Source organism: Bidens hawaiensis, unplaced genomic scaffold, assembly GCF_021521415.1.
Source record: "Bidens hawaiensis isolate Kalapana, Puna unplaced genomic scaffold, B.hawaiensis_p1.1 tig00013425_1, whole genome shotgun sequence".
Taxonomy (NCBI): Eukaryota; Viridiplantae; Streptophyta; class Magnoliopsida; order Asterales; family Asteraceae; genus Bidens; species Bidens hawaiensis.
Genome location: NW_027492137.1, coordinates 179,985 through 193,935, shown reverse-complemented (window position 1 = coordinate 193,935; position 13,951 = coordinate 179,985). Strand labels below are relative to the sequence as shown.

The window sequence follows — 13,951 nt, the reverse complement described above, 5'->3', positions numbered from 1 at the left end:
CGTAAGTCGCCTCGCGCGCCAGCTTCTTTATTATTACAGCTCGTAAGTCGCCATGCGCGCAGGCTCTCATTATTCTACAGGCTCGTAGGTCGCCGCACGCGCCAGTTTTATTACTTTCACAGCTCGTAAGTCGCCTCACGCGCCAGCTCAATTATTATTCTTATAGCTCATAAGACGCCTCTCGCGCGCAAGCTTTATTACTTTCACAGCTCGTAAGTCGCCTCACGCGCCAGCTCAATTATTATTTTCAAAGCTCACAAGACGCCTCTCGCGCGCAAGCTTTATTACTTTCACAGCTCGTAAGTCGCCTCACGCGCCAGCTCAATTATTATTCTCAAAGCTCATAAGACGCCTCTCGCGCGCAGGCTTTTATTATTCTTAGCTCGTAAGACGCCTCACGCGCAGGCTTTATTATGCTACAGCTCGTAAGACGCCTCTCGCGCGCAGGCATTATTATTATTTTAGCTCGTAAGTCGCTTCTCGCGCCAGCTTCATTATTATTATAACTCGTAAGTCGCTTCTCGCGCCAGCTTCATTATTATTATAGCTCGTAAGTCGCCTCACGCGCGAGCTTCATTATTATTATAGCTCGTAAGTCGCCTCGCGCAGGCTTTTATTACAACATGTCACCATCATGAAGAAAGCCTCTCAAAACTCAGACAATAAAGACAAGGCCAAAGAAAAGGGGAAAAAACCGCCTCACACCTTATAAAGTCCAGCGCTCCACCTAGACGCTTGCGCGCCCAGGAGCAACACTGGACTTGGGGGGGGGGCTTGTAGGGGTATGGTACTAAAACCCGGTTCTACGACCCTAAATCTATTATGTTTGGCCTATTTTATCGCATGGACTAATACAATGTTATTGGGCCGAGGGGGTTTTGTGGAGGTAACCCTAACTGGGCTAGGCCCATTAGGGTACCATGATGGTGGCCATGAGACTCTATATAAGGAGGTCTCCACCTCCTTATCATGGGTCATGCTCAATAAGAGCCACCACCACTTTTTGTGTCTGTGAACAAGAAATCCTCAGGATATCTTAGCAGTCGCCTCCACACCCCCGAAACAATTGCAGGTCACCGGCGCAGCAGCTGAAGAAGAAGATCAAGACGTGGTTCGTTCATCTCGAAAATCCGTGGAAACATCGTCATGGATCAGGTAAGATTCATTTCGTGCTTCGACAATATGTATTTTCACAAATAATCAATTGTGGGGAACCAAGACGGGAAGTAATGTTCATGTCGAATTAGGTATGTTCGAATTGTTTGAAACTAGCTAAAAAAGGTTTGGAAATAGCTCGCATGAAATCCACTTGGTTGTAAACAAGGGTGCTTGGCATGGTTTGTAAACAACCTGCCTTCAAGCTTGAGTGTAGCTCGACTTTGTTTAACTTGTGAACAACCCTAGTTGCAACTTACAGTGATGTTAACTCATGATGATTTGTTGATGCAACTAAGAAATGTAAAACCGTAGTGAATGTTGTTGGAAAGAGTTGTTAGGCTAATTAAGCCAACAATTGACCAAAATTCCCAAGCTTCATTGTTATCTTCATAAAACATAGTGCTAAAGGAATTAAGAGATATGTTAGTTTCCTAGATACAATTTTAAATTCGTTTAAAAATGATCAGAAGAGTCAATTACTTTTAAAGTAACAACAAACTTGACATATGTCCACCATTTTTCGTCATGTATAATCAAAACCTATGGCTATGAAGTGACAATAGTTGTAATTTGACTTTTAGATAAACTGATAGCGTTACACAACACCACTCATATGACTAATCTTACGAACCAATCAATAACAATGATTGATCTTATGATTTTAAAACCGTCAATGTGCTTGAACATTTATTGATAAAATACCACCACTTTATATTTCTCAACGTTTGTGTGTCTAAACTTCACGCGTCAAATAGAAATTCTAATAGCCAATTATACAAATAAAACAGTCATTACACAAATCCAATCCAGGTATGCATTGAATTTTTTTAGCATAAGAAACATCTTGTTGATGATACCCAAAGGAAAAAATGATACACAAATGTTGACTCACGCATGATGTGGATTTTAGTCGTTTTATGAAATAAAATGATTTGAGTTAGAGGTGAAAAAAAAACCGGTTTCGGACCCTTAACGGTTTCTATCAGGAACCGGGTCCGACCCTATCTTGCCCGCAGGTACAGACCGGGCTTTGGGTTTATCCTTGGAACTGTACCCGAAACCGCAACCGGAACAGGCCAGGACCCGCTAGAACCAGTTCCACCAATATCCGGTCAAACCCCGACCCAACCTTAACCAAAACCCGAAAAGACCCGGTCAAATACATGTCTATACCCGAAACCGATTCCTACCCGAACTGGTTTTAACTTTTGTTGACTATACTTGAAGTCGGTTCCGGATCCTGAAAATACCTGGTTTATCCAACTCTAACTTGAATTGTAAGATACAATTATGATTACGATGTCATGTAACTCATCCTTAACTAATCTCTATCTATTATAAAACTAGAAAAGTATTGTGAGTTAGAAAAATATTAGTTTTATAATTCTGTTGTTGTTAGAATTGTATGTTACACTAAAAACAACAGGGGGTATAAATATAATTCCCCAAAACTTAATCATGCTGCCGACTACGGTGAAAAACATCATAGTCCCAATTAATAATCCCCAAAATTCAATCAATCATCAAAGCTTACGACTGGAATCTACCAAGAAACAAGTAAACATTCCTATTCCTTCTCGCAAATCAAATATCCATCCAAATAGTACGATCAATATTATATATTTATATGTAATAATTTCAATTTCTTCCTAGTGGAGCAGTTGTTGTAATAATTCATATATCTTTCTTTCATCATATACCTAATAATCTATTATACGTTATATTTTTGATCCACTGCAATTACAGATTCCGTTGATGGATTCCTTCTTCGCCAAGGGCGCGTTCAAGGCTTCCAAATGGTATACCTAATTTAATTTAATTTATTTGCTGTTTTTTTTTGTTGTAATTTGTTGATTGCTACTGAGATGTTTATTATTACTGTTAATTATAAGCATTCTCTAGTTTAACGTGACCTAGAACCTCAATTATATCTGTTTTGTTGATAACAGTAAGACGCTTCTCAAATTGACGATTCCGCGCATAAAGTTGTTGAGAAACCGTAGAGAGATTCATATCAAGCAGATGCGTCGTGACATTGCGAAACTATTGGAGACTGGTCAAGAAGCCACAGCTCGGATTCGGGTATAATTTCGTGCATAATCTCTTTGTATTGATTCGATTGTCCGTTATATGAGACTCAATTGATCTTAGGATAATTTATCTGATATAGGTGGAGCATATAATAAGGGAAGAGAAAATGATGGCAGCTCAAGAAATTATTGAGCTGTTTTGTGAGCTTGTGGTTGTTCGTTTACCGATTATTGAAGCTCAAAGGTTCGGTTCGTTCACGCTTCATTGTTTGATTGCGGTTTTTGATGTTTTTTTGTTTACTTTAGTTTGATATTCTATTAAGGTAAATACAAGTGAAAATTGTTAACAAAGATCTAAATATCTTACAGAATTTAAAAGTTTACAGGATTAAATGATCGCTTTATTACAAAACAAGAGTCATACCCGTTCTGCTGTTACTGTTTTGTTGATGAATTTCTATATGAAATTTACTAACTTTATTTGGAATTTTGTACACATAGGGAATGTCCTCTTGATTTAAAAGAGGCGATTTCAAGTTTGTGTTTTGCTGCTCCGAGATGTGCGGATCTTCCAGAGCTGATTCAGGTTCAGATGGCGTTTGCGTCTAAATATGGCAAAGAATTTGTTGCTGCTGCTACTGAACTCATGCCAGAATGTGGTGTTAATCGCCAGGTAATTAAATGTCACTTATTTCAATTTTTTATTAGGCTATTTTTTAGCTTTAACCGAATAAAGGATCAGATATGAACAACTCAAAAAACAAGGTTGTGTTATTCGTGTTAGTTCAATAAGAAAATGTGTGTGTGTTTGTGTTCGTTTATTAATAGTATAAACAAACAAAACGGCATAACGAACGTAGATGAATGACCATAACTGAGTGAACATCAGTTAAAACTAATTTTGTAAAAGTAGGTTTCCAAGGCCGAGTACTCCCCGAGTACTCGCTACAAGGTATGTCGCCGAGGCGAGTTTCTTTAATTCCGCCTATTTACTAAGAATTGATTAAAGGTGGTCAACCTCAGTCGAAATCGTATCTAGTCGGTGAACTTGGGCCGATTTTGGCTTAAAAAAATAAAACACAACTCGTATTTCCTTAATATTAAAGAATGAATATTATTTTTTTACTTACAATAACAATTTTTAGAATAATTTATTATTTAAAAATGTATATCTCTTATTTATATTGATCTTTACCTATTTTGTTATAAATATTAGTAAATTTATTATATTTGACATATATATAATATCCAAAAATTAATTTTCTTTAGATTTACCATGTCCGAGTACTCCGAGTACACCCAACTCCCCAGTCGGCCGCCTAGCGACTTTTGCAACCTTGTCTTAAAAGTAAATGTTAACGGCAATATGGTGGGCCTAAAAATTCTGATAACACTAGACTTAATGGTAAGAGATGTTTTAATTTCATAAAACTAAAGTAACATATAACGGGCCTAAATGTGTTCAGTGAACATATAAACCAATGTAAACGAATAAACATGATCGAACATAGATTAACAAGCATAACTGAGTGAACATGAATTTGAAGTAAATGTGCACGTCAATATGCTGGGCCTAAAAATTTAATAAAACTAGACTAAATGGTTAGGGGTAATGGGCCTAAATATTTTGAATGAAAATATAAACCAACGTAAACGAACAGACTTAACAAACATAAACTAATGAATGTAAAAAACAAACGAAAACGATGAACATAAAATAATGAACAAGACATGTGTTCATGTTTGCTTGTTTAACTAAATGAACAAAACATACCTTTTAAGTTTGAAACAGTTCTTCTTTATATTAGAAATTTAGTATGGTAACTTATGCTAAAGTGCTAGCTATTATATGCGTGATCACGGTGGTTAATTGCTGTTGTATGCTTTTCTGTATATTACAGTTGATCGAGCATCTATCTGTTCGTGCTCCAGCTCCTGATGTAAAGCTTAATCTGTTAATGGAAATAGCAGAGGAATATGAGGTCGATTGGGATCCAATCGCATCTGAAACCGAATTGCTTAAACCACATGAAGATTTGCTGGTTAGCAATTTTCCCTTTATCTGTTTTGTTTAATAATCAATTAATCATTCAGTTTTCTATCTTTCCTTTTAAATACAATAATTAAAGGGATAATCTCATATATATGCTCCTACAAATATTCAAAAATATCATATATACCCAACCCGAACTCGAAGTGTAATATATGGACTTAAAATTAAGTATCAAGTTTACTCGGTTTGTTAAAACTTTTCAAGAAATGACTATTTTACCCTTATTTTTCTAAAACCTTTTAAAATTTCATATTTACCCATCTTATTCACTTTTTATCTTCCTAGTATTTTTTCTATATAATGTTCTACAAGTTTATAAGGGTATATATTAAATTCTTCCATAACTAAATGTTTCTTTTTTCAAACTTCAAATCTACATCCTATGTTGAACATAATATTTATAACTGTGATACTTATGGTACTTTATTTTGTTCTAGAATGGCCCGTCACAACTTGCCAGTCCAAAATTACCTCTTCCGGAAGAAAAACTCGAGGAACCAGTACAAACAACGTTTGAACAAAGCGATAATGTAAAGTCAGATTCCGACTCAGATTATGACATTCTAGATCTTCCCGAGGTTCCGAGCTCATCCATACAACCAAATGGCCCTTCAGTACCTGTTACCAGACCTGAAATGCTTCCGTTCCCACCTTCTGCCTTATCCGACCTCAACAACGAAGAACCCAAAAACGTAATTGAAAAGTCAACCACAAATGAAACCGAAACCGAACAGAAACAGTTTTTACCGTTCATATCTCCACCATCAGAAACCGTAAAAGTTCCATCTCCCAGACCCCAAGCGGTTGACTTCCAGACGGTCAGAGAAGTTCAAGAACGTGGTCCGGTTTCACGGGTCAAACCTGGGGTGAAAGATGATTTGCAGGATGTATTAGCGGCAGCACAGGCGGCCGCAGAAAGTGCTGAGCGGGCGGCGACGGCAGCTCGGGCGGCTGCGAGTCTTGCACAGATGAGAATCAGTGAACTGGTTAAGAAACAGAACGAGTACGAGTCAGCCGAGTCAACTGAGAACCCCTTTTCTGGTGAGTCCGAGAAGTCAGACGTTGACCATAATGGTACTGCGCAGGTGTCGACTTCTCATCAGCCACAGCGGCTTCCATCAATGGACGATGGTTTTATGTCGTATCCAAATCTGTTTACTTCATCGAGTTCTCGTGAGTTGACTCAGGACCAGTCGTTTGTTGATAGTCCACGGTCGGGTGATGGGCGTTGAGTCAGGGCTGTCTTACGTTATGCTTTTTTAATTATATATGATTTTGTTTCGGGTTTATTTTGTTATGTGAAGTGACTTTTATCGTGTGGATAATTATTATGTTATGAAGAGATATATATATATATATATTTTGTTGAAGTTTAATAATAACTTTTTATATGGATATCTAGCTGTAATTAAGATTGGTTTCGAGCTAAGAGCAGTGGAAATACCCCCTCACGGGTGCACCGTGAGAGGGGTTTTGGCGCCGTGAACCGTGAAACACCACCCCCTTCCTCCGTGAAGGGGGCGCGACCATACCACCGCGACTACTTTAACGTTGGTGAAGACACAAACCGTGCATGTGGGCCCCATTTAAACGGTAATATTTTTAAAAAATAGCCGTTGGCTATTAATTTATTTATTTTATTTTTTTTAGGAAAATAAGAACTTCAAGTGATTTTTATCTATAAATACCTTTTCATTTTATTGAAACAACACACAAAACTACTCTTTTCCTCTCTATAATCTATAAAAATTCCCTATTATTTTTTTAAAAATGTCATCATCATCTTATTCCTCTTCGTCTTCGAGCGAAGAGAAAAACGCTTTTATGTTTCGTGCTTTCGCAACGGGGTGTAATGAGTGGTGGCAACAACGGACTCGGGTTCGTCAATACGACACGAAACCCGACGTGAACGCTTAAACCGTGACCGAGCAGCTGCGCACGAAGCACTACGAAACGACTATTTTAACACCCCGTGTGTTTACACGGCCTCAGAGTTTAAAACCTGTTTTCGAATGAGTCGTGAGTTGTTTTTAAGAATACTACACGACATCGAACGAGAAGTTCCTTGGTTTACCCAACGGGTTGATGCTAGAGGTCGAGTCGGTTTCTCCACCTTGCAAAAGTGTACCGCCGCGATTCGTTATATGGCGTATGGAACCGCTAGTGATATGTTTGACGAATATTTGAAGATGTCAGGTCGACACATCAGGTCATGTGTCTACAAATTCTCTAAAGCTATTGTTTTGTTGTATCGTAGTAGATATTTACGCAAGCCTACGGCTAGTGAGGTTGAACAGTTACAGGCGAAGCATGCCGAAAACACGGTTTTGTCGGCATGCTTGGTAGCATCGATTGCACGCATTGGGATTGGAAAAATTGTCCTACTGCGTGGCATGGTCAGTTTGCACGAGGTGATCATCCATATCCTAGTATTATTCTAGAAGCGGTGGCGTCCCAAGACTTATGGTTTTGGCATGCATTTTTTGGTGTTGCCGGCTCAAACAACGACATAAATGTACTTGATCAATCTCCCGTATTTGACAATTGGATCAACGAGACGGGACCGGACTCCTCTTTTGAGCTTAGAGGGACGCTTTACAAGCGTGGGTATTACCTTGCCGATGGAATATATCCGGATTACTCGACCATTGTCAAGTCGCTTTCGCAACCCATCGGCGTTAAACGACAAACGTACAAAAAAGCTCATAACGCGGCAAGAAAGGATATTGAACGAGCATTCGGGGTGTTGAAGTCTAAGTGGCACATTGTGGATCGTCCATCCAAGTGTTTTTCTCAAGTGAAAATGAGGAACATTATGTACGCTTGTGTTATTCTTCATAATATGATTTTAGAGGACAACGGGTTAGCGATTTGTCAACATAACCCAAATGAGGATGCGCCTATGTACGAAGAAATCAACGAAGACAAAAAACGAAGAAACCGTCAAGAAATTCGAAGCCAAGAGATTCATGACGCATTAACGGCGGACTTGATCGAATGTATTCACGTTCGTTCAAGCAATCAGTAGTTTATTTATGTAACTTTTATTGATGCTTATTGTAACTTTTCTTGTAATGTTTTATTTATGTTTATTAGTCTTTGAATGTATTGTAATTTTTATTAATCAATTAAATTTTTATTAGTTAATATAAAAAACAAAATATTAAAAAAATAATAATAAAATAATTGAGGTTTCACATACTCTGTTTTACACAGGGTATTTCCAGTGAAAAATGTGTATGTGAAATGGGTATGTGAAAGCTGATATGGCGCAGACGTGACAGAGAAAGAAGGTTTCACTAGTTTGTTTCACCCCACCCATTTCCATTGCTCTAAGCAGCATTACCATACTCTTGAATCTTGATCAAGAGTTTGTTAAAAAAATTTCTTACTAATGGTTATATTTTATAACATTTTAGGGGCCTACATATTAACAAAACTTAAGTTTAACGGATTTTGTAGTTTTAAGTTCAAGTGTATGTATACTAGTACCCGGATATGAATATTTATACATGACAACAGTATGTCCCGTTGTAACAAGTATTGTGCGCTGGCGACCATAGAGATCCAAAAGGACCGCCGAGCAAGGTTCTCAGTTAAAATACTATACCACCATCATCTCCAAAAAAGATGGAGTCATCCTCCATAACTGTATACCTGCAAAATGTCATCAAACATAACAGATGATTGATGTTTCATCATCTCTATTGCACATTTTTTAATAACTTGTAACATTATACATTTACTAAAAACACAATAATGATGTTTCATACTTCATACCTTGATTGTTCTATCCGCATGCCCAACGAAAAGCCTCCCCTGCCAATAATGCAAAGCAGTTACAACCGAATCACCACCAATAGTTCCGATTTCTGTCACATCTACTTGTGACTCGTCACCAAATGACAGTACGTTTCTGCAACAAACCAATATAACAGTAAGCAAATAAGAAACACAAATGTTTTATGTTAATAATGTTACATGAATGCATACCTGCACAACAGCAGTCTTGTCCCAACCACCACTAAACAACCATTCCCCTTCCATATAAATTGAGAAAATGGAGCTCAAGTGTGCAGATATGGGGCGGTCCAAGGGCACGTCTTTGTTCCATATCTAACAATACAGATTGTTAATAAAAGTGTAACCTTATGAATGTTCGTAAATAAATTTTAAGTATTGTTTTGGTTTTTTCTACCTTCATGTGCCCGCTTTCATGAGCTGCAACGAGAGTGTGGGTATGAGCAGCAAGAGATAAAACCGAACCACATGTCGAAGTGTTTTCACCTAACACCGCTAACGGACTATGATCACTAAGACACCATACACGCACGGTTCCGTCCCAGCTTCCACTATAAAGAACCCCGTTACAAACTGCTAATGTACACACCACTGATTTATGACCGTTCATAGTACATGACACGCTGTAATCCTGATAAAAAAACACGAAACAGTTATAACAATTAGAGTTATTTACATAAATGGTCGCTGTGGTTTGGCAAAAGTAGCAGGTTTGGGGTCTAACTAACAGGATCTGATTTATAACACCAACTTTTGTTAAAAATTATGTTCAATTTTACAAACTAACGGTTTTACCCATTTGCTTAATCACATAAACAGTCCTGAGTATGTTACAAGCGAAAACCATAGATACCAAACACATTACTTTTCAAAGTTAGACCCCAAACCTGCTACTTTTGCCAAACCACAGGGACCATTTACGTAGTCAACTTTATTATTATTATTATTATTATTATTATTATTATTATTATTATTATTATTATTATTATTAACTGAAAAAAGAGTTAATTATGTTTACTTACATGCATTGACCAGGCTTTGACCGACTTATCTCCACTGCCTGTGTAAAAGAAGTCAGATCCAGAAACAGCTGCTAGGGCATGGATACCGCTGTAACTCCAGTCTTTTTCCTCAGTCAATCTTTTGAATTGTTTTGGTTTCTCGTCCTCAATTGCCCAGATGAATATGTCGCTTCCATTATCACCGCTTATGCATAAAGGTGCTTCCCTCTCTACAAAGACTAAAGCCATCACCTTATGTTCATGACCCTTCAATGTATATATGTACATGATTTAAACCCTGTACATAAAAATTAAACGATTATATTTTCGCGCTTTAATATATTTGAACTTGTTTTGTCGTCATAAGTAAGTTATTTGCACCTTTATACATTGAAAACTGATATCATACATTCATACCCTTACTTTTTAAACATAAGCCTTTAATATTAAAGCCAAATGGAAAGTCACTACTAACGGAATAGGAGGACACATAACAAAAAGATATGTTGTGATACTTACGTGAAAGGAAATAAAACATAACTTTTATAAATAACAAAAATAAGACTTAAAGTAGAGAAGAAAACAACATAAATATAATAAAAATAATAGCTTATGGGTTCACTGGGGTCTACTCAAATTATACAAACAGTCAATCTAGCCACTATTAAACTTGCTTCACATAAAAACGGGTCCAAAATGGGCGAGCACCATGCACCATTTGGGTCTACTAAAACTATTCAATGGGTCAATTTAGTGAGATGTGTTTTGTTCATCACTAAATCAGTGGTACGGCAATGAAGTGACAATGAATATCGCCAACACTTGTATCTAAGAAAAGAATTAAGCATATGGAAGTGAACTATAATGTCCCTCGTCAAGCTAGAAAATGCAACAATATCAACTAAAATGTTAGGACAACTAGCCAGCCAGACATGATCAATATATATGCTCTAGCTAAAGGGGAGTGTCATGAAGTATACTTAGATTGCACATAATTAAGAATGTGTCACTAGACAATTAATTTGATTTTAACCTCCCTTCCTAAATTAGGGCCCACCTTGTATATAAATGACTAACGAGAGTTGATTATCAATACAATGCCCCACATTAGGGCCCACCTTCCTAAAAACGTTTCATGTAAAGGGGTCGTAATAAGTCTCGGAACTCAAAAAACGCCCCACATAAGATTATGAAACCAATTTTATGGTCGCATAATATATCCATTAACAACCAAAAAAACGTCCCAATATTAACATATTAGTACATTTTTACTATGTTTTGACATGAGCTTACCTAATTGTAAACTTTTGATACACATACAAGCGTTCTTAAAAATTAATTTATAGGACCTTGATGATGGAACATTATAGTAACAAGAAAAAGGTCCTAATATCCCAAACAAGATTATGAAACTAAATTTTATGGTTGCATAATATATTTATGAACAACTTAAATGTCTTAAAAAACATATTATGACACTTTTACAATGTTCTAACGTTTAGGAAAAAAATTAGAAGTCCTAACAAATCATATTATACAACCATTTTTTAAACGTCCACACACACAATTTTACTATACGGTTATAGACATCTAAATATTGAAAGAAATAAAACTTCATTATAATTAACAAAAAACAAAACATAGATAAGTTATAATATTATCCAACATAAACTCTTGTAACATTCAACAAAAAAAAAGTAAAATCAATAAAAGAAACCAACACCATAAAATCCCGAGTCATCATGCTTACGTCCTCAATCCTCACGGACTACCTACAAATAAACCATCCAAGTATAAGCATTAAGTTCCATGTTATTAAAATTAATCGTAACATAAGTTTAACAAATACATACCGAGATGAATGGACAAGGCCATGCGATTGATGCACGAATACAATTTTGAATTGTGAAAAATAACTCATAAGATCTCACCAACTTTTCATCTATTTTTATTGGTACTTGAACATTTACCTCACACCATTTTGGTCCTATTTGATTTGGTTTATATTTCCACACACTAATGATTTATAACGCAAGTTAAACATATCCAACAGTTGTGAAAAGTGCAAGAAATCAACACTCAACTTACCTTGCATCTCAATTTATCCGTAACCACCATCACTACACTAGTACACTACCATATTTGGCATGGCCTATAAAGCACACACTTTTCAACTTTTACATGACACACTCAAATACATTAAAAAAAAGGAACTGTAGACTCTAAATTGTTGAACATACAATTTAGATGCTGCACATTGCAGCCATAAGCAATATACTAGGAATATCCACTGTAAAATCATATCAACATTGTGTGTGACTATATATGCGTAAGTATTATTGAGCATTAAAAAAGGTAATTAGATATGCTTACAGATATATACTAATGATTATGAATAGTAGAAGGTCTGTCCTGTCTTCTATCGTCAGTAATATTGTAGGATAGAGATGTTCAAAACGGTTTGGGACTAGGAACCGGAACCGGTTCCTATATTCAAAACCACCTTTTAAACCGGTTCCAGGCTCGAACCGCTTAGGGAACCGAACCGGTTCTCCCACCCTCGGACCCCTAACCTATCTAACCGGTTCTTACCGGTTCCTAACCCTGTTTCTGTACCGTAACCGGTCAAAAAACGGCTATTTTTGACCCCAACGGCCAAAAAAACGGTTAGAAACCGGTTCCGGTTCGGTTCCGGTTCCTACCCGCCCCCACTCAGAAATGCAAGAACCGGTCACGGATCATCGGGTTGAATCAGATAGGGTCCGGTTCCTACAAAAAACGGGTAGGAACCGGTTCGGGTCCGGTTCGGATCCACCGGTTCGGTTCCAGGAACCGGTTTTGTTGATCATCTCTATTGTAGGATGCGAAGCATAACATGCAAATCTCACTTTAAGAGTTATTTATTTTTTTAAATAAATTTAATGCTTCCATCCCTTATTTTAGTTATAAACCCATCAAGTCCACATTCTCCACTCTTTAGAAACTAAAGTAAACTACACCAGAAAAATATCACCATTTGCAATAAAATTCTCCAACTTTAAGAGAAAAAAGACTTATAAGATCTAGGGATGTTCATGGTCCGGTTTTCGCGGTTTTTACGTCAAACTGTGAACCAAACCATTAGTAACGGTTTTTTATTTTTGTGAACCAAAACCGAACCGTAGAACTCTTAACCCGAACCAAACTAAACCTTTAGTAATGGTTTGGTTTCAGTTTGGTTTCGCGGTTTGGTTCATTGGACCATTGTACAAAATGGTCCAAAATAAGGTATGTCATATATAAGTAAAGTTGCTTAGAATTTGCAAAGTTCAACAAGTTATGACCAACTCTGAAAAACATAACAATGCTATCCAGAACCAAAATGTGAAAATGGGCTTAGCCACTTTTCATTTACTCTAGTTTATTTTGACTTAAAATAGATTTAATTTTAATTATATCTAATGATATATCATGTATATACAACATGAAATACTTAAAAACTTCAATAATAATCTTTACGGTCCGGTTTGGTTTTATACGGTTGGTTTTCGGTGTAAATCGTAAACCAAACGTTCGCTACGGTTTGAAAATATTGAAACCGACCAACCAAAAATTAAGTAAGAAAACCAACCATGAAACCGAACCGATGACCGTTTCGGGCGGTTTCACGGTTTGACACCGAACCGTGAACACCCCTCTGTAAAATTCACATTGTCTGTTTAGCTCATACATGTGCAGATTTGTAAAGGAACAAGTTCCATGTCTAAATTATCAATATCTAAAAAAAATATGAATTAATGAGTTAAATAGATGGCATTCAACCTCAATGAGTTTGAATTCTAATGATTAAGTGATTATTAGCTATACACTTAATACAACAAAACATACCATCCACAAAAATAGAATCATTAGTGGTCGATGACAAGAGC

General features: G+C 36.8%; 2 protein-coding genes across 2 annotated transcripts; one reads left to right on the top strand and one right to left on the bottom strand.

Annotated features, from left to right (window-relative positions):
• The first annotated feature begins 2,907 nt into the window (after positions 1-2,907).
• On the top strand, positions 2,908-6,636 carry LOC143544014 (uncharacterized). Its single transcript, XM_077036198.1, has 6 exons — positions 2,908-2,957; positions 3,108-3,240; positions 3,329-3,432; positions 3,690-3,861; positions 5,090-5,230; positions 5,679-6,636. Exons 1-6 carry the CDS (start codon positions 2,914-2,916, stop codon positions 6,471-6,473), a joined length of 1,389 nt encoding a protein of 462 aa, XP_076892313.1. The 5' UTR covers positions 2,908-2,913; the 3' UTR covers positions 6,474-6,636.
• Positions 6,637-9,204: 2,568 nt separating this feature from the next.
• Positions 9,205-10,520, bottom strand: LOC143544008 (uncharacterized). The gene is made up of 3 exons (XM_077036192.1): positions 10,065-10,520; positions 9,440-9,673; positions 9,205-9,357 (listed from the first exon to the last, which is right to left on the bottom strand). Exons 1-3 carry the CDS (start codon positions 10,329-10,331, stop codon positions 9,205-9,207), a joined length of 654 nt encoding a protein of 217 aa, XP_076892307.1. The 5' UTR covers positions 10,332-10,520.
• Positions 10,521-13,951: the final 3,431 nt, after the last annotated feature.

Coding starts and splice junctions, on each gene's coding strand:
- LOC143544008 (XM_077036192.1), bottom strand. CDS start 10,331: ATGTACATATATACATTGAAGGGTCATGAACATAAGGTGATGGCTTTA. Junction 9,674..10,064: donor TCAAAGCCTGGTCAATGCAT/GTAAGTAAACAT, acceptor TTTTTTTATCAG/GATTACAGCGTGTCATGTAC. Junction 9,358..9,439: donor ATGAAAGCGGGCACATGAAG/GTAGAAAAAACC, acceptor CTGTATTGTTAG/ATATGGAACAAAGACGTGCC.
- LOC143544014 (XM_077036198.1), top strand. CDS start 2,914: ATGGATTCCTTCTTCGCCAAGGGCGCGTTCAAGGCTTCCAAATG. Junction 2,958..3,107: donor GCGTTCAAGGCTTCCAAATG/GTATACCTAATT, acceptor TGTTGATAACAG/TAAGACGCTTCTCAAATTGA. Junction 3,241..3,328: donor AAGCCACAGCTCGGATTCGG/GTATAATTTCGT, acceptor TATCTGATATAG/GTGGAGCATATAATAAGGGA.